Below are 21407 nucleotides of genomic sequence, written 5' to 3'. Positions count from 1 at the left end.
CAGATGGAAAATTGTTAATGTCCCTAGAGAATACTCAGATCTTCGTGTGATTTTATATAACTTTTAGAATAAAAAAGTCAAACCAAAATATTGGAAAACCAGAACTCCAGCTATCAAACAAAACTAAGATGGCCTTTTTTTAAGACAAAAGATTACATTACACTACTATTAGATGATCTATAAAATTGCTGTAAAAGTTACAGCAAAAGTAATGTCTTTTAAAAAGAATTCAATTTATTTTATTTGTTATAGAAGGTCCAGGGAAGGTGAAGAGGAGATAATTACTTATAGAAATGTAAGGTTTCACATACAGCACCGTCTGGTAGTAATTTTAAAACACGAGTATTTAGTTTATTTTACTTCATGCAATGTAATTTTGGAACTTGTTGCCACAGGGTTTACAGAGGCCAGAATTGTAATTGGGTTCAGAAAGGAGTGAGGTCATGGTAGATATATTCAAAAGAGAATACTAAAGAAACTCGATGCAATCCTGGCACTTCTTGAGGACTTCTGAAAGATTAGAGGAATTAGAAGAAAGATCTGTTTGTTTTCAATATTATTACTATTTTTAATGACATTTCTCTGTCACAAAATGAATTTACATTTTCTCGCAAACTTGACAGTGTTTGTAATTGCATGTATGTGGAGATACTCCTTAGTGGCAGTTAAAGTTCTTTATAAGCCTTGAAGTCACCTACCCTTACTCTCTGAGGTAACATACACTGACATGCAGAAAATGGTTGCTCAGAAAGGTCTGATGATGCAAAATAATTAATATGCCTGTTCTTTGTTTGCCTTAGGACGCCGAGGCTTGTTGGACCATTCACCACACAATGCAAGCTCAAAAGTAAAAGAGAGGAAACTACATGGGACTTGTCCTCCTATTGGTCGTGGGAACTATGGGAAGCCATGTTTGAGTGAAAGCAGCCATAGGTCCTCATTTTTCAGTCCCCGCAAGGGTTTTCACACGATACATTCAGAGCACAGCCCTGTGAAGCCAAGGATAATTACAGTGGTGAAACCCGGGGGACGCACGCTCAGAAGGATAACCTTGCTTCTCAACAGGAGGTCAGTCCAGACCTTTGAACAGCTCATGGCTGACATTTCAGAAGCTCTGGGATTTCCTCGTTGGAAGAATGACCGTGTGAGAAAACTTTACAATCTGAGAGGCAGAGAAATCCGAAGCGTTTCTGACTTTTTCAGGGAAGGTGATGCGTTCATAGCTATGGGGAGGGAGCCCCTCACTTTGAAGGACCTGGAAGTGGTATTACAAGAACTTTATCCTGAAAATCCTTATGCTGCCAGTGCTGCCATTCAGCAGAATGAGGAGCAGTCCCGAAAACTGAAGAGCAGGCTGTATGACAAGACTTTGAAAGTAGACAGTGGCTTTGATGAGACAGAAATTACCAAGAACTGCAGCGATTGCATGTCTCCCCAACTGGTAGCTGGACATGAAGGAAAAAGTCAAGCCAAAACAAAGGAAGAAGAAAAAATGAGAACCAAAAAAAAGTGGACTAGAGAGAGCTGGAGTGGTGAACAGGGAGTGAAGCCTTCTAGGAAAACCCGAGAAAGTGAGAGGTACCTTAACCATGAGAGGAGTTCTGAGGAGGGTTTAGAAGAGAGTTCAGAGGAGGTGCTGAGGTGTGAGAAGTGTGAACAGGAAAGGCAGGCCAGAGAAAAGTTACAAAGGGAAAGGAAGGCTGAGGCCTCATTTGAAAATAGAGACCTGAACACAGGCGCATGTCAGAGGTACCAGGTAGAAAGAAATGCAAAAATCAGGAACTGCCGAAAATCTTCTGAAACTTGTCTGGATGGTGAGGAAGTTGGCTGGAAAGATAATGGCAGTAGGAGGATGTGGAAGCCCCTACAAAAGATTGTTAATGAAGGGCTGGAGAAGCAAAAAAGGAACATGGAGAAGGATGTGGAGAAGCCTGAAAACCATGGGAAGGAAGTAGTAAAAATCAGGAAGAATGCTGTAGAAGGGCTCCATCTATCTCATGAAGTGAAAGAAGATAATGGAAGTAGCTGTGTCATGAACCAAAGTGGTTGGCTAAAGAAAGACACTCTGAGGGATGCTGAGAAACTGTCTAAAACACACAGGGAGGTCAGAGAGGGACAAAGGGCTAAAGAGGAAGCTGCCAGAAGAGAGGGGAATGTCACACGTAGAGAAAGTGACGTGACTAGACGGGAAAAAACAGGGGAGCGCAGAGTGAATAAAGAGGAAAGCAAGGCTCAGGGATTGGAAGGCACAAGCCGGAGGTATGCCATTAAAAGCAGAACTGATGTGGAAAAACACTATGATATTGGCAGAACTATTGGGGATGGGAACTTTGCAGTGGTGAAGGAATGTCGCCACTGTGATTCCAATCAGATCTACGCCATGAAAATTGTTGATAAATCCAAGCTAAAGGGGAAAGAGGACATGATGGAAAGTGAAATTCTGATCATTAGGAGTCTCTCTCATCCCAATATAGTAAGCTTAATTGAGGTGTATGAGACAGAAGCTGAGATCTACTTAATCCTAGAGTATGTCCCAGGAGGGGACTTATTTGATGCAATCATAGAAAGTGTGAAGTTCACAGAGCATGATGCTGCTGTCATGATCACTGATCTGTGTGAAGCACTGGTTTATATTCACAGCAAGAACATTGTCCACAGGGACCTCAAACCAGAAAATCTTTTGGTAAGTATTGTCAAACAATTGCATATATGCAGGAATTGAATTTATTTTCCTTCTTTGAATATTTTTAAGCAAATACTATGCAGAGATAATGTGCTGTGGCAGGACTGTTTGGAAATATGGGTACAATTTTGAAGTGAAATTACAATTGTAGTTTTTCTTTACATAGATCTAGTGTGCATTGCAGATAGAAATTCAAGTAAAAATTATCAGGCTTTCAGGGGTAGCAAACATTTATATTCTTCTGAAATCAGACCTGTTACTTAGCATCTGACTTTTAGGTGTGCAAGAATGAATCATAAGGCATTTTCCTTGCAGACCAATATTAATTAAAATTGTTAATTTAGCTTATTTATTTGTTAGACTTTTTGTCCACTGCAGTTACATATTTTTCAGACTGCTGTGCTAATCCTTTACTGTAGTGATTTCTATCTTGTGACAACTTATTTTCTTAGAAGCAGAAGTATGATGTAGTTGATTGAAATAATCTTACAGTAAAATGTGAATGTTTTGGTGAATACAGCATTAAAGTCAGCTCAAATAGTAACTTCATGCCAAAGAGAAAAGTTCTTATTTCCATCACATTTCTGAGGCTACATTCTTTCCATCCAGCACTGAAGTTAATGGAGTTACTCACATGTGAATATGCGTAGAAATGTTTGTAGTATTGATGTTCCACAAGATACCCTTTGTAGAACCTTAACAGTAAACAACTCTCCCTTTCTAAGTGTGTGTTACATTCTTGTATTCCAAATTTCATGACGAACGGATAAATACCAAATATTTGCCAGTCTCTAACAAGTAGCATTTGATCTGCTTTTGTGGAAGATCATAGTTAGGCAGACAAAAAAGGTAATAGATTATTTAATCCTATGTACCATTCAATGCTTTTAAGAGAATTAATTTATGGAGAAAAGTAGCAGTGTAGCTTCTAGGACATGCAGAGGTTGAACAAGGCTGGGCTGGAATGGTTTGGTCTTGAATCTTTTAATTAAGGAATAGCACCTATATTAGGTCCTGCTATGTGTCCTGCTTAGTCTGATGAAAATTCTTGTTATGGGGTCTGAATATAAATATAAGGTGGTGAGTGCAAGTGGGTGGTTTGCAGGAAGAAGTGTAGGCCCTGCCTTTGTGTTTTGTTTGCCATTAGAACAAAACTTCATTTAGAACTGCAGTGCTTTTCCCATAAGCTGATTTTCCATTATGAACCAGGTTCTGCTCCTTCCTATTTGCTGAACACAAGCTAGTGCATGTGAAACACCTGAGAGTAGATGCATCACTTCTCTCTGTAATACGTACTGTGATGTAGGTAAGCAAAGAGGGGCAAGGTACAGGTCCGTTCTGGCTGTTTTCACGTTTAGTTCACAGAACTGCAAAACAGAACGCTGTTGTGTAGCACTGAAATAACCATGTTGCCCATTCTGACAGCCAGAATATATTTTTCAAGGACAGACCAGCTCTCAGACTGTAGGTATTTTTTCATACAAGAACAGTGTTACTTAAACACCATGGGAAAGAAAATTGTTCCTGTTTCACCTTGCTGCTAACTGAGTGTGAGCACAAGTATTAGATACCATGTACCTAAAGCATCCTTTTAAAAAGTGAATCTATTCAACCAGCCGGATGAGTTTATAATTTCTCGATAGTGTTGGATAGGTCCTGTGCTGTCTAATAAGCATCCTTATAAATACGGGCCATTTGAGCAAGATTCAGGTTTTTCTGACTTTTCAATGTGCTACCTCTGTCTCCTCAGAGTGGCTGGAGCAGTGGTAGAAGCAAAGTAGGAAGGACAGCTGCCACAAATCTTAACATAAACCAGTGCTGAACAGTAACAAACAGTATTGAAGCAAATTTCATGGGTTTATCTGCTGTTGGTGGGTCAGGGGCTTGGGGGCATCCTTCTGGAGATGAAGTGCAGTGCTTCAAGTTTCCAGCAGCCTGCAGAGATGTCCTTGGTTGTGGGATACCTGTTGTTTCACTTCAGATTGCTACACTGAAGATTTTTAATTCTGAATAAGTCTACCTAGACTTTGTACACAGAGGTCAAAAATAGGTATGTACTTTTAGGCTGTTGACTTAATGACTTTTGAACATACTGGCTAATTTTTGTAAGAGTTGCCAGAGAAGCAGCAATCTGGGGAAAAAATATTTCCATAAGTTTTCCGAAAATAAGCAGCTGGGGAAAGAAGGAAAACCTTTTCTGTCCCTGCAGAAGAAAAGGTAGAAATACGCTTTGATGTCTAGTAAATTGTAAAATTATTGACACAGGAGAGAGTTGGAAACCTGGTTTAATTATTTACTGCACTTCTTTCTCTTATGGAACTATCTTCTAGTTATAAACTTCTGTACCAGGCCATCATCCTTTCTGCTTTTTCCCCTCCCTCTTTCACTACTGTGTCTGCCCACAATGATCAGACTTTTTGCAGCATAGCTGTGAGGCAGAAGGGTGGTGACTTGCGCTACAAAAACAAAATCTGTCTGATGACTGGTGTGAAGACAGCTGCTACGACTGCCTCCCATCTGCTAACAGAATCACCTCATTTAGGACTAGGTGTTCAGCAAGAAAACCTTTGCTACCAAGGATGGGCAGTGTTGTGTGTTTGGTCCCACAAATGAAGTCACTTCTTTAATGCTACCCGGTGGAGCAGGATTTGCTGGCCACGTTTTTAGATAAGGGACTGTTTAATTCTACAGATGCTGGCATTTCTTGATTTGTGAGTGAGAAATTAATGCCAAAGTGGGGTGGTGTTTTTCCAGCCATAAAGCCACAAAGACACCTCCTTTTAGGGGGAAGGGATAGGGCTGTATTTCTGATTGTGTACTTATCTCCTCGTACACTTCCCTACCATACTAATGTTCTAATTGTTTAACACTCAACTTCGTAAATAAGTGTTACAGATTTTTATGCATGTGGACTTCTCTCCCACCCCTGTTTCTCAAGTTTTCATAAAAGTGTGAGAACTTCAAGTATAGTCTTTCTGTTCTTTAACTTTGTGACTCTATTAACATACACACAAAACACTGTCAGTTGTCTGAGTGCATGTGAGTTAAAGTCCTGTTTAACCACTTACCTGTCAAGAACTTTCATTATGATAAACCTACATAGGAAGTTTTCTGTATGATTTTTCATGGAGATTCTTCTAGCTAGCAGCAAGAGGTGTCTGAAACTCAAATGTGTAAGTAGTAATTTTTCTTAAGATCTATCTATTTCCAGTATACCAAACATCCCATGGGCTAGCTTGCTTTCATTATGTCCATTAGGAGAATCTGTGCTATTATATATATATATGCATACAGAGAAATATTAGTGCTGTAAATTATCATCTTGAACACCCTGATGGATTTCATAAGGTAGATATGAAACCAAACAAGAACATTAAGTACTGGGAATCATCAATAGACAGAAGAAAAGGAAAAGATTATTTTTTCCCTTCTTTGAAGATGAACTTGGCTTTGTATTATGACCTTCTGGTGGGACAGCTAGAAATCTTGAGACAATATTCTGATATCCTGCCATGTCTTTTGTATTTGAGAAAGTAGTGAGCAATTCTGACTGCCTTTAGTCCAAGGCCACCAGATGTTGGCTTACCTTGCAGTTGAAAGACCTTAGTAGTTGTATGGCCTAAATTGGCTGTCTACAGAAAGTGTACTGAATACTGGTCTTTCTTACTTTAATTAACTCTATGGGGAGGCAGCACTTTTAAGTAAAATGAACTCTCAGTGGTTTTGTCTTGGAAGAACAGATGGTGCACTGTTGCCACCTTGTGCTGTGATGAGAGATTAGGAGTCAGACATCCTGAGGAAAGAAAAAGTGCATTTTACAAAGCAAGAAATTTCCTAATGATTCTGGAATTGGGATTAAGACCAGTGCGTTCTCCATCCTTCCCACTGGTTTCTAAAAATGTATATAAACATTTCAGTATTATTTGTCTCAGTACAGTAGCATGGAGTCACATGAAATTCCATGTGACATAATTTTCATTTATAATTTTTAAAAAATTATGTATGCAATAGGAAAATATATTCATGCTCATATTTTCATAGTACATATAAAATCGAACATTTAAATTGTGAATTTTTGTAGCATCCTATCACTGTTAGCCTTATCGTTAAAATATAAATTCTGTAGATAGATGCTGTTCTAGAAAGCGTTACCTTTATAATTTTTTTTTTCATTTTTATCTGTGTCCACAGTGTATCATGGCAAAAAGTCATCATGTAGTTGCCTAATATAATAGAGAAAATGGCTATGGCATTTTCGCTTTTCCCTGCAGAAATTTTGGCTGCATTGTTGTAGTAAACTTTATTTTCAGTTTCATACAGAAAAATATTTTTCTTGAAACAACAAGAAAAAAGCCCAGAGTGTTTTGCTTAATCAAAACTAGAAGAGTGCTTATATCATGGAATCACAGAATGGTTAAGGTTGGAAGGGACCACTGGATGTGATCAAAGCCCCCTACTCAAGGATGTTTACCAAGAGCACATTACTCAGGATTGTGTGCAGACGTTTTCTTATTATCTCTAGAGAAGGAGACTCCACAACCTCTCTGGACAACCAGTTCCAGTACTCAGTCACTCTCACACTAAAGAAGTTCTTCCACATCTTCAGATGGAACTTCCTATGTTTCAGCTTCTGCCTGTTGCCTCTTCTCCTGTTGCTTGGCACCACCGAGCAGAGCCTGGCTCCATCCTCTCGACACCCTCCCTTCAGATACTGATATAGATTGATAAGGTCCCCTCTGAGGCATCTCTTCTTGAGGCTGAACAGGCCCAGCTCCCTCAGCCTTTCCTTGTAAGAGATGCTCCAGTCCCCCAATCATCTTTGTTGCGCTCCACTGGACCCGTTGCAGGAGCTCCATGTCTCTGTTGTACTGAGGAGCCCAGAACTGGACACAGCACTCCAGATGTGGCCTCCCTAGGACTGAGTAGAGGGGCAGGATCACCTCCCTTGACCTGCTGGCAGTTCTCTTCCTAATGCACCCCAGGACACTGTGCGCTTTCTTGGCTCCATGGGCACACTGCTGGCTCCCGACAGCTTATTGCCCACTAGAATCCCCAGCTACTTCTCCACAGAGCTGCTTTCCAGCAGATCACCACCCAGCTTGTACTGGTGCAAGGGATTACTATTCCCCAGATGTAGGACCCTGCATTTGCCTTTGTTGAAATTGAAAATGTTCCACCCTGCCTGTCTCTTAAGTCTGTTGACATCCTTCTGAACGGCTGCATAGGATTCTGGGGCATCAATCACTTGCCCAGTTTTGTATTGTGCATTTTTTATAAAGAAGATAAAAAGGGATTAGTAGGCTATATTGTATTATTTTGTAATGTAATACTTTTATTCTTAAAAAAAAAAAAAAGAAGAAGCCCCAAACCACTTTGCTTAATCAAAATCGGATGACTGCTTATGGTTTCAGTAAAGATGATAAACGGATTTGTCAGCTGTAATGTACAAGAGCAAATTTTGTCCCATCTGTTTGCTTAGTTATCTTATAATAGAGGCCATCTTGAATTTTTGGCTTTCTTAAGCAGTGTCTGATGGCAAAGTATGAGGTGTTAAAGCGCGGAGTATACCTGTTTCATTATATTCCAGTTTGTCCATTCAAAACCGAAGTCCAGATTTTCTTTGCCTTTTTGCAGACATTTTAGCTGCTGATCTGTTCCCCATGGTTCTAGATACAAACAATTTTTCATTTAAAGGAAATTCATATATTTTACCCTCAAAGACTTTGAATATCAGTCACTGGTATTAACCATACCAATGTATTTAATTATCCTGCTACATTGTTTATGACTTGGGCTTTGAATATAGAATAATAGAATAGTTTGGGCTGGAAGGGACCTTTAAAGGTCATCTAGTCCAACCCCCCTGCTATGAGCAGCAACATCTTCAACTAGGTCAGGTTGCTCAGAGCCCCGTCCAACCTGATCTTGAATGTTCCTAGGGATAGAGCATCTACCACCTCTCTAGGCATCCTGTGACAGTGTTGCACCACCCTCATCATAAATCATTTCTTCCTAATGTCTAGTCTTAATCTGCCCTCCTTCAGTTTAGAGCTATTGCCCCTTGTCCTGTTGCTGCAGGCCCTACTAAAAAGCCTGTCCCCATCTTACTTATAAGCCCCCTTTAAGTATTGAAAGGCCAATAAGGTCTACCTGGAACTTCTTCTTCAGAGTGAACAACTTCAATTCAGCCTTTCCTCATAGGAAAGGTGCTCCATCCCTCTTTAGTGCCCCTCCTCTGGACTCTGCTCCAACAGGTCTGTATCTTTCCTGTGCTGGGAACCCCAGAGCTGGATGCACCACTCCAGGTGGAGTCTCATCAGAGCAAGAGTAGAGGGGCAGAATCACCTCCTTTTACCTGCTGGTCACATTGTTTTTGATACAGCCCAGGATACTGGCTTTCTGTGCTGCAAGTGCACATTGCTGGCTCATGTCCAATTTTTCATCCACCAACCCCCCCAAGTCCTTCTCCACAGGGCTGCTCTAAATCCATTCACAACCACGTCTGCACTGATACTGGCGATTGCCCCAGGTCACGTGTAGGACCCTGCACTTGTCCTTGTTGAAGCTCATGAGGTTCCCATGGGCCCAGTTCTTGAGCTTGCCCAGGTCCCTCTGGATGGCATCCCGTCCTCCAGGTGTATCAAACTCATCACTCAGCTTAGTGGTGTATGCCAGCTTGCTGAGGTTGTGCTTGATCCCACTGTCTGTCATATTTTATTTCTTAAAATAACATTTCATTAGCTGCATTACAAATTAATGCTAAAGACGCATACAGAATTAGAATTGGAAAAAATGTTTTGACTACTTGCCAGGTGGATGTAGGAGATGAGAACTGCTGAAAAGACCTGTTTTGGAGGTCATTCTGCATGGATTTTTTTCTTCAACTCTTACTATGTGGTGACCATTGCTAATTTATTTTCAAGACAGCAGGTAGAGTAGCAGAGTAATTTGGAAAGAAAGTAAAGTTTTTGTTGGTTTGTTTTTTGTTGTTAGACCAGTATGATGGAGGTATGCTTTTCATGTATCCTGGTTTTAGCTGGGATAGAGTTATTTTTTCCCTCTAGTAGCTGGTACATTGCTGTGCTTTGGATTTAGTATGAGAATAACATTGATAACACAGTGATGTTTTGGCCGTTGCTGAGCAGTGCTTACCCTAAGTCAAGGACTTCTCAGTGTCTCATGCTCTGCCAGGGAGCAGGTGCACCAAAAGCTGGGAGGGAGCATAGCCAGAACTGACCCAAAGGGATATTCCATAGCATGGGATATTATGGTCAGTAAATAAACTGAGGGAAACTGGGGACAGTTGTCCAGGAGTTGCTAGTCACTGCTGGGGGGCAGGCTGCGCTGGGGGTCAGTGGGTGGTGAGCAATTGTGTTGTGCATTACTTGTTTCTCTTGGGTTTTATTCCTCTCCCTCTCTCTCTTTCCTTATTACAGTTGTTACTATTCCTATTGTTATTATTTTTATACTTTATTTCAATTATTAAACTGTTCTTACCTCAACCCCTGTTTTTGCAGATTCTCCTCCCCATCCCACTGTGGGGAAAAGGGGGATGAGTGACCAAGCAGCTGTATGGTACTTAGTTGCTGCCTGGGGCTAAAACACAACATCAAATGACACTATAAAGTCAGTAGCTTAAGTATAAAGTTATTGCACTTAAGTATAAAGATGCCCACAGCATTCTTTGCTTTCCCTAGGAAAAAGAACAGTTTACTTTCCCAAGAGGAAATAATAGCATTTAATTGACTCTTTGTTATTTTTTGTGTTCCTTCTTTTTATTTCTTGGAAATTGCAGTGTGCCAGAGTTTGTAGAGAGAAGTTTTCTTTTTTCCATAATTGCTTATCCTCTAAAATATATGCAACCTCTTAGTATATAGGGAAAACCCCCACATTCTGAAGGCTGTTTCCACTATTAGTACTGTTATTAGAACTTCTTCCTGTTTTATTAACTACTTCCTTTGTATGTTGCTGTCTTAAAATGCATCTGGACTAAATATATGTATATTTTGTTGGTTGTAGGTTCAGCACAATGCAGATAAATCTACTACACTGAAACTAGCAGATTTTGGCCTTGCAAAGCAGGTTACAAAACCCATATTTACAGTGTGTGGAACACCAACGTATGTTGCCCCTGAAATACTTGCTGAGAAGGGTGAGTGTATATATTTACAATTTTTCATAAATCATACAATTACTCTGAAGTTTCTAACAATGGAAATATTCAACCTACTGATAAATCTTTTTAAGGTAGGAAGTTGGTTAGCAGTGTGTGCTGGTTTAAGAGTTAACCAGCAGGGGTAATGAACCGAACTCAAAGGAGAGATTATAAGTCAGAATAACAATTTATTAAAATAACACAGTAAGTACAATCATACAAACAAACAATTGGTCTTAACCCACAAAACCCAAATGTATAACCCAGTACCTTGTTCCTTGGGCCCCGCTTGAGTCCAAAGTAAAGGGAGAGGAGAAAAACCTGCTGGTGGGAGAGCTGTTGCAGTCTGGTTAAGAAGTGGTGATTGCAGTCCAGCTGAGGTTGAGAGCGATGAGCTGCAGTCTTCCTCTGAATCCCACGAGTGGTTGCAAAAGTTCTGAAACTCCAGGTTTATATATTCTCCAGTTCAGGCAGAAATGGTCAGTCCTTCCCTCAGAGCGGGGAGTTCCATAAAAGGCTCAGAGCGGGGAATTCCATAAAGGGTGTGAGGACAAGAGCATCCTCTTATCTCACAGGCCTCTTAACACCTAGTTTATAGCCTGAGGAGTCAGGCTCTATGGGCAGAGGGTGTGAATAGTCTATTGACAACAGTTTCTGGGAAATGGCATGGAAGGCTATAGAATACACAGTTTTGGGTTGTACTGATCTCAGCTGTCCTAACTAGGACACAGTGTAATCTGGGAAAGGAAAACTTTTAGCTTTTAACAAACACAAGCATGAAATCAGTCATGTTTGTATTATTACTGCCTATGTGAATATAGCACTGACTTCCAGGCAGATAAGCCATAAAGTATGATAGATGGTAGTTGCTGAAGTGGGGAAGTGACCAAAAGTTCATGGTGTAAGGTAGGGGTAGCCAGCCCCATTTCATGACTGTAACCCAAAAAACTTTCCAAGATGCCTAATGATAAAAAATCGTTGCGAACATGTATGTTAAAATTATGTAACAAGCCAAAACATGTTTCTCATCAGAGGGAATTTTTCAGATTTCATATGTAAAAAGATTCAGACCTGGAAAGAAGTCAGTTTTGTTGATGACTCAAGTAAAGCTATTTCTGGTTTTTGTTCTGTGGAGCTGGGTTGCACATCTCCAGTTATATCCAGTTTCAATGGAAACTTGGCACTCTTAGTGCTTTTTTGAAGGGAATCTGAGGAGAACTATTTTAGAAATATATGCTGTGTTTTCTCAATTAGTCTCCAATTGACACTGGCCTTGTGAGGCAGTGTTTGTGAAACATGTTGAGGAAGAGAGACACTTTGTGAGAGCTGTAGTTAATCATAGGCAGCTTGTAAGCATGGTGTACCAGCCACTTATTCTTTTGTTGACCTCGTCTTTTTGAGGAACTGAGCAGAGATTCTGTGTTTCTTTTTCATTCTATTTCCAAGAAACAGTTCCCTACTGTGAGAATTCTTTCTAAAACAGAATTTATGGTTTGTCCCTTCTTCTTTAGGCTATGGGCTCGAAGTAGATATGTGGGCAGCTGGTGTCATCCTTTACATTCTGCTCTGCGGTTTTCCCCCTTTTCGCAGTCAGGACCGTGATCAAGATGAGCTGTTTCAGATCATACAGCTGGGTCACTATGAGTTCCTTTCCCCTTACTGGGACAATATTTCTGCAGGTAAGATTCTGCACTTATAGCAGATCTAAATGACAGTCTTCTTCCCTGGAGTGGGGAAATCTCTCTTTTGCTCAGGACAGTGAGCTGAATGAACATGGGATGTCTTACAGGTCTCTCTTGTGTGATTCTGTGTTTGCTTTAGATATGAATTTAGTCCTCTGGTGCTATCAATGTCTGTGTTTCTGAATATTAGCTCTGAATGTTTTAATGGATTGCTCCCTTTCTAGGCAAGAGCAAGGATTTTCCTCACCTTGCTTATATGTTTCTGTAGAAAAAGGTACCAAAATAATCTCAAGAGTTACATTAGATTGTAAAGATATATGCAAATATCTCAAAAGCTGAGAATGAAATCCTTGCCCTGCATCCCTCCAGTGTGGATTTTCTTTTGACATCAATGGGGTCTGCACATAGCTTTTTCCTTCTCATAGGCTCGTACAGTGTATTTTGTGCACTCTTCAGAATCAGAAACTCTAAAACCCCTTTGCACCCTGTACGGTCTTTTAAAGAACATATTCCACAGCATTTTACAACTTTTATGATCGTTAAGAGATGAGATACTCAATGCACAGGTGATTCCTGTTAATCACCTAGCCTGATACCTTCAGCATGCTTTCGAGATTAAATTCCCTTCACTTCCTTCTCTCTTTCTGAATGGGAGAATGACATCAGTTATGGAGATTTAATATCTTCTGTTACTAATTCTAAATCCAGTTGTTAGAATATTTCCTGACGATAGTCGCAAAGCTCATTATGGTAAAACCAATAAAAGAAATAAGAAGGACATTTTGTGTAGGTATAACTGTCAGCATCACAGAATGGGTGAGGCTGGAAAGGACCACAGTGGCCATGTGGTTCAACCACCCTGCTCAAGCAGGATCATCCTAGAGCACATTGCACAGGACTGTCACATTACTGTACTTCACCCCTCTCTCTCCTTTTCTTTTTTTCATAACAGCGGCAAAAGACCTCATAACCAGGCTGTTGATAGTGGATCCCCTGAAGCGCTACACAGCACGTCAAGTACTTCAGCACCCTTGGATCAGAACAGCTGGAAAAACTAACAGCAGGAATTTGCAGAGGGAAGTGACAATAAATATTGAGCGCCATTTCCGGGCCCAGCGCCGAAAGGAAGTTGCTGATGAGAACACATGAAGTCTATTCAAGCTTGTTTAGGCTTCTTTTTATTGATTAACAAATCATTTATGTTTTCTTTTCTAAATGAATTGGGATTTTAGTGTATAGCTGTTGGTGGCTATCTCCATACCTTTTTTTTTTTTTTTATTCTGAGATTCTGAAGGACAGAGATCAAATTCACATCCAGGTGCTCTGTTGATAGCAGTTGGGACTAGAAAAGTCCTGGAGGGTGTCTATTATTTTTCTTTAAATACTGATTTGGGCTCTTATATATGTTTTAGATGACAAATGTTTGCTTCTGTGGCTGACACTAGTGATGAGTCTTCTCTCATCCTTTTTGTATGATATGTTCCAGGAGTTTTTTGTTTATAATGTTTTCAAAATAGCTGTCTGCATATACATCTTGCACTAATTCTTTAAACTGTATTTCCACTAATTCCCTCTAGCCACAGAGAAAGAAGAATAAATAGTAAATATGTTCTTTAGCTGTAGAATATATTAAATAACCAGCCAGATACTATATTTATTAAGTTGTGAGAGAAGAAAAATCCTTATAGACCAAATCTGATGTTTTATGATATCTGCCTTGGCAAAATCTCTCGCTGGTTGTTCTCAGGGTCAGGGTAACAGATGGTACAATGTTTCTGTTAGACGATAATGGTGCTAGTAGGGTAGTTTCATTTGTTTTTGAGAAGTGGGAAGATATCATGACTGATACCTTTTCAAGACTGTGATAATGATGACTTTCAGAGAGCTTTTCTTCCTATTCTGGGAAGTAAGAAGATGAGCGTTTCAAAGGGCACTTTGGTTCTTTTCCCAAAGTCATAATTACAGAATGATAACTCAAGCATTTTTCCACGTTCATTTTTTTCCTGGGAGCCATCCATGTGCATCTGTGACTCTTCCATGCTGATGGAGAAGAAAAAGCTGAGAACTATGACTAAAGTTAACCCTTGCCTTCACAGTTCCCCTTTCATCAGCACACTTCACAGCTGAATTGCTTTTATACACTTTTTTAGTGTAGTTTAGCAATTGCTGGGGTTTTTTTCCCCCCTCTTACTCTCCCTGGGGCCTCTTTCTCCTTGCTTCCATGAGAATGGGCAATGGGATGAAATTACACTGAAGTCCAACTTGAGGAAAAGCAACTTGTTGGCTATGGAAAGGTCTCCCAGGGAAAGTGTCAGATGTTCTATTGCATGTAGATTTTTTATATTTTTATTGGATGTAGTTTTAAAGAAATCCTGAGGGGAAAAATACAGTCCAGAGAAGGGTCGTGACCTGGAATAGCTTTTGAATCTCAGAATTTTTGGTTAACTAATCAAATTCAAAAAGCACTTGAGTTGTCCATTTAATAATTTTGTCCATGAGCTCCGGATGCTAGAAAATAATATTGATGTTAGAATATCAGTGGTGTTAGGATTGAATACACAGCTTTGAGAAATGAATGAGGGTATTTTCCACTTGGAGACCTGCTGCTCTGCCCATGTATTTCATAATGAGAAGTGTCAGAAGCATTTCAGAATTAGTAGAACATTTTATAACTATATGAACCAGAATATTATTTTTTGGTGAGTGTTAATATTTTGTGCGAACTTTCTGAATAACCAAAAAGTGTAGGGTGCTGTCATCATATTTCTGTTTCATCTTGTATTGTTCTGCTGCAAGAATAATATATGAAAATAGAGACCACTTGACTCTCAAAGGAGAATTGCACTTTAAATTGAATTGGCTTATTTCTAATATTTATTGGAATAAGACTTGCTGTGGAGTTCAAGAATTAGTGAAAGCAACTAATTAAATCTTTACTGTATGCCCAAGTGGTAGCTATATGATATTTCATACTTCTGCTTTGGAGTCTCTGACTCAGGAAGACTTTTCCTATTTCTGAAAAGAAGAATGGATTTAAGTGCTTCCCTGAGTTAAGGTTATGGTGTAACCTAATATTCTAAACGCATTACATGTTCTTTAAGTACTAGTAATAATGTCTCATCTGTTTATTTAAGTCTATTTTGATAGGAAACTGTGGAAAAAATAGCTTCTGATGTGCAATATTATATTTTGTAATTATCTTATTTTTAATATAGTCGTTTAGGAATAAAGTTTGAAGTGACAAAAAGAATATTTAATTAGCAATGAATCTGAAAGTTTGGAGATTGTTATAAGTTGCCTTTTTCACCTCTAAGAACCTGTCTACAGCCTTATTCATAGTGCAGAAGATAGAGAATTTGCTTGTAATTATATATATTGTTATTATATAAGTAATTATTTTTTCAATGATTTTGTTTTTCTTTCAAGTTCTCTGGATTCTAGACAGACTAAATGTGGATTGTGCTGGGTAGTCACTGCATTGCATCTTTAGATACAGATGCTGCTGTGGCAGCACTAAGGCACTGGTTTGTCAGTGTTGCTAATAGATGTGTGGCATTAGGCTCTCCTTCTTCAGGTCGGAGGCTGAAAAAGCTTCCAGGTGCTTCTCAGGGTTTTTATCTCTTTCTTTCTCTCTCCTACTTAGATATTCCTTCTTTTTTCTCATTGCTTCCGATGTTCTTGCTCTTCTTCTGTGCTGTTGTAGGGAATTCAGGTCCCCAAACGTTATGGTTTAAGTTATTTGTAACAATGAGAACCCATATGATTTTGGAGAGCTCAGCCTCAAGCATTGCTTGCTGATATTGAAAGTAAATAATATTAGAGAGGACTCAGACAAAAATCTTCAATGTCCCCTCATCTCATATTGACTTTTCTCAGGCTTTTCTCTTCCCACTGTGTGACATTTCAATGCAGACCTCATCGTTATGCTCTGTAAGACAGTTTCTAATACGTGAACCAAGTTCACACTTTAGGATTGAGGAATATCACTGTTCTTCCTTTCCTGAGATTTTTCTAATGTATACTGTCTCCTTGGGTTCTGGAGTCATCTTCCCTTTATGCTTGCACTTCTTGATTGGTTCCTCTGTCTGTGGGAAGTCTGAGGAAGGTCAAAGCTGGCAGACATTAAAGTCTCAGAGAGAGCAAGTTCTTGCTGATTTGTTAGGAAGAAGAAATATCTGTCCTTGCCTTTCCTTAAATCTTTGTGGATTAGGCTCTCCTTTGGCTTTATAGTCTACTGAAAGTAAAATAAGTTATCCCAGATCTTTGAATTCTAACAATGAAGAAAGTTTGAATATACCACCAAGAAAAGGAAAAAACCTGAAAAAGCTAAGTGCAAAGAATGGATTAGTATTGCAGACCTCAATAGGAAAGTTCCACTTCCAGAGGATTTGCTAGATCTAAGGCAATAGAAGGGAAGAACTTGTTTGTTTTTTGCAAGCTTTTGCAGATCAGCTGAGTAGGAATCCTTTCATGCCTCTTAAAGGTGTTGGTTGATTCCTATCTCACAATAAGTGATTGAGTTCTAGTTATTCCAGGGTTATTTCTGTACTATCTGGTATTGACTATTCAAAAATTTTTCTCTCTTTGCAAACCAGAGGCTCTCCATGATTTATAACCATTGATTTGGCTATTCTCTAGTTGGTTGCAGCTTTTAAGGATACTTGCATATTTTCGTACCCTATCTGTAATATGTCTCGGATTTGTGAAGCACAAAGATCCAAACAGAATTGAGTCATCAATATTTCATTTCATAGTGACACACATTCCTCATAGAGTTGCTTTTTTTTTATTTTAAATTTTTTAATTTTTTATTTTATTAATGGGTCAGAACTTAAAGTCACAGTCAAGGCTTTCAACTACGATAGTAACAAAAGGGGTCACTAAGGGATAGTTGGGTTTTTGGTAAGGATATGCTACTCCCAGGGGTCAGCCAAAGGGTTCTGTGAAGCACTTTGAGTATCCTTAAAAGCCAGTGTTACTAGCTTTGTGCATCATAGGCTTTCTTTGTCTGTGTTAGAAGTCTCTGAACATTAAATCCAGGCTTTTAATGACTGCCTGTGACTGACAAACTAAGTAATAACTCTCTCCAGTGGCGTGCTCTCCACTGTCAGAAGATAAAGTTGTCCCTGGATATTTCCTCCATTTGTCCGCCAAGGTCAACTTCTTCACTTTCCCATATGCTGTTACATTTCATTGATCCTAGACCTCACCTACCTATTTTCTATCACCTATCATCTGCCTACTGTCATCTACTTCTTATCCCCTTGGATGACTCCCATTACTGAAAGATGGTGAAATCTGCACGTTAATGTTTTTCTTCAGGAAATTCTGGCCTTAGAAATGGGAATGATCAAAATTTTTTTAAAGTATTTAGGCATCTAAAGCTGTGCAAAAGACTGTCATTTCACATTGCATAGTGCATAACCATCTGAAAATCAACAATGGGAATTTGGTTGTTGCTCATATCTTCAGTCACCTATTCTTTAAAAATGTCTGCCCAAGAGACTTGTGATTGAAGCTTGGCAGTACAGCAGAAACGGTTTCCTCTGAGACACAGATACTTCAACTTCTTTTAGTCAGGGACCTTCTTCTTCATCTAAGATTGTTTAGCTGCTCTGTGGAATAGCTGGATTCAAATACCATTAAATCTGTCACCTCTGTTCTGACTGGTGTTACAGGTGGATTTCCCATATCTCCATTACTGCAGTTTTTGGCTGTAGGGTGAAAGAGGGATAGTGGGATGTTTTCCCTGAGCTTGGACCTTTTGAGTTATGGTCTTGTCGTAGATGAACTTTCTGGAGTCAACTGCTTACTTTTCTGCAAGTGTCCAGATTGGGGAATTATTTGGTCTGCTTGAGAATATAGTAAATTTGCTGTACTTATAAACTGATCTTCCCAAAGACATGTAAGTATCACTCTGAAATCTTTTTCCTATAATTTCTTCTGTCAGCTGGATTTCTTTTAGTTTAAACGATGTATGGAAAATGTTTTTTATGTTGCTGCGCATGCGTTTTTCCATCCTCTCTAAGTCCACCAGTAATACTTTACTGTTGACATTCTTGCTCCTGAAAGAAATACAGGCACTTTAACTGGGCTGACAGTGCATATTGCCACTGTTTGTTCTACAATATGGTTTATTTGTAACTAGGCTGAATGTGTAATTTTCTAAATTAAAATACATTATAGATTTCAGCAGAAAAGTTGTTGTTCCTCCCTCCCTTGCTCCCCTAATAAAGACAAAATATATAGTGGATATATAGTGGATGTATGTTTCAATTCTTTCCAATAAATTGGGAAACAATTGTGTGGTCAAGTTGTGGTTTGGGTTTTTTATTTATTTATTTTGGGTTATGTTTGTTTGTTAGTTTGTTTGATTTTGGTTTTTCTGTGATTTGTTTTGTTTTGTTTTTTTATTTTTTATTCTGACTATCTCTTTGGGAAATGCTTATTTTAAAAGGTTTACAATTTCAGTAAGTATTGTGTGTAATGTCCTTTATGAGTCAAAGAACCCATTCTAATGCTGCAGTCGTTTGAATACTTACAGATGTGTTTTTCTTTACTGCTGCATGTAATCTCATTAAAAAAACCACAAATCTTTGCAGAACTGGGGCTAAGATTCATTCTCCCACCATTTTTACCCCCTATACTGCATTAATCATATTTGCTATGATGTTAAAGCAATCATGGCAAGCAGATCTGATTTCATTGAGGCTTAATGCACACAGAACTGATTTCTCCCATCATTTATTCTTGTTCTGTAAAATGCAAGTTTATTTAGAAAAAGATTTGCTTTCTTTGTGGAAACAGACTTTCTAGTTGAATTTGAGTTGCTTGCAAATGTGGCTTTTTCAAAGGACACAGTTTTTTAGTACCTTGTGTATATTTCAGTTCTGTTATTAAAAATGGTGTTTTCCTGCAGACCTGCAATATCATCTGAAGCAGTGGAAATATAACTGTGTCTATTATATTGATGGTGTTTTTGAAGAAATTACTTCCTCCTCATGTGAGCACGTGTGACAAAGTGGCTGCCAGTGAGAATCGCTTACTGCATGTTCATCCTTAAAGACATCACAGCCTCTTCACTACTCTAAGAATAGCTGTAAACTCTTTGGAATGACTGACTTTTATGATAATCACACAAATTTATTGCGCTGCATTTTGAAAATTTGTATAGGCAGCTAATTAAATCTGATTTAATGCTTTGCTGTTACAAGTGGGTCTCAGATGTGTTTCCTGTGTTAGAAGTAGTTGAAGGCAGTGTCCAGCAGTGCAGTAAATTTGGGTGATTATCATAAAAGTCAGATGTTGTATTCCCACAGAATTTTATCTTTTGAAATTAGAATGGTTTTCATAATGTAGCAACTGAAAAACAGAAAAAGTAGAGCTAATAACCTTTAATTGTCACCAGAAGTATATTTTGTTTTCTGAATTCAGAAACTGAAGTGAAGAGCTGGAAGCATTTAAAAAAATTAGAGAAATTCAAGATGATTCCCATAGTGTTTCAGCAATTCAAGCAATAAGAATATTTGACCTGGTGAGAATAGTGAGCCATGAAGTACATTGCCAGGGCTAAGCAGAGGCTGCAGCAGGAACTGTTTGAGATTGCTATACTGGATAAGGAGTGCAGGTCTGAAAAAGTGCTGCTCCTTCTAATCAATGGAAAAATGAATTGCATCATAAGCAAAAGGTTATTCCTGTGTTGTCATTGCTGTCTTAGTGAAGCTTTCTAGATTTCAGTGACAACCACTGTGTTGTAACAAGGCATTTCTAATGAAGAACTTCAGCATAAAACATTTTAGATAATGTTTAACATAAAGGATTTCAGCAATGAAGAAAATTTTCTTGGAAAATGGAAGTGTATGATTGTTAACCACTATGGTAAGTTGTCAAGAAAACTTTATTGCTAGATTTTCAAAAAGAGTGCAATTTTGTGATGCTAAGCATTTGTAGCTACCCAGCTTGCAATGTTGACAGTTTCAATGACATTGCAATACTACAGTATATAAATTCCTTATTTAACAGGTGCAGAAGAAACTTTTGTGCCTAGTGTAAGGGTGGAACTAAATGGATCAAATACATCTTATTAATTTCAATTTGGCTGAAAATAGACTGGCCAAAATATTGTTCACATGCTGACTGACGGGTGAAAAATAATTATTGACAAGTATTTCCAATATTCCTTGGAAAGGTGAGCATGCTGGCTGTTGGGCTAAAAGCCAGCATGTGTCCTGGTAAGGTATTATTTCTTCAAATAAAGATGGAGAGAGAGACACCATGTTAAATATTCCCTCATGATTTGAAACAAAAAAAGATTCTGAAAGAAAAAAGTGGGAAAAAAAACCAAGAGGAGGAAAAGCTGAAGGAAAACGTAACTTTTTCCTAAATGTTTTATTTTCTTAAGTAAATAAATGCTGTAGACAAATCTAACAAAGCTTTATGGGTGAAATAAAAAATGTCTTTTCCCTTGCTGGTGTATAACATTCCTGTGGTGGCTCCCCAGTTACTTCTGTGTGTCTAGGAATAGCTAATTCCAAGCAAATACTATAACAACCACTGGCGCTATCCCACCTGGATAATAATTTTCTAATGACAGGGCAGGAGAAGAATCCCTTAAAAGAAATAAAACCAAAACTGCTCCACCGTGTAAATAACTGAGCAATTATTCATGCAGACAAGAATTTTATGGAAGTTTATGTGCTTTTGTAACTCACGCAGTTAATGTTCGAGGGACAAAAGTCAGAGCTGGATGTTAGAATGTGACAGTAATAAACCCCTCCTAACAGATGAAACCTTCTGTGGTGTGACTCTTGGGGATGGTCCTATGCAGGGCTAAGAGTTTGACTCAATGATCTTTGTGGGTCCCTTCCAACTCAGCATGTTCTGTGAT

The 21407-nt window shown here is 38.8% G+C and overlaps 1 protein-coding gene across 1 annotated transcript in view; it reads left to right on the top strand.

Annotated features, from left to right (window-relative positions):
• The window catches only part of DCLK3 (doublecortin like kinase 3), a 31417-nt gene extending 12638 nt beyond the window's left edge, over positions 1-18779 (top strand). Inside the window, exons 2-5 of the mRNA XM_017823651.1 lie at positions 801-2683; positions 10703-10835; positions 12350-12517; positions 13473-18779. Coding sequence (XP_017679140.1) covers positions 801-2683; positions 10703-10835; positions 12350-12517; positions 13473-13669 — 2381 coding nt within the window. The 3' untranslated portion in view covers positions 13670-18779. The remainder of the gene's footprint in view (positions 1-800; positions 2684-10702; positions 10836-12349; positions 12518-13472) is intronic.
• Positions 18780-21407: the final 2628 nt, after the last annotated feature.

Source organism: Lepidothrix coronata, unplaced genomic scaffold (genome assembly GCF_001604755.1).
Source record: "Lepidothrix coronata isolate B3197 unplaced genomic scaffold, Lepidothrix_coronata-1.0 Scaffold3, whole genome shotgun sequence".
Lineage (NCBI taxonomy): Eukaryota > Metazoa > Chordata > Aves > Passeriformes > Pipridae > Lepidothrix > Lepidothrix coronata.
Note: the sequence above shows the minus strand (reverse complement) of the source record. Positions and strands in the feature narration are given on the sequence as shown.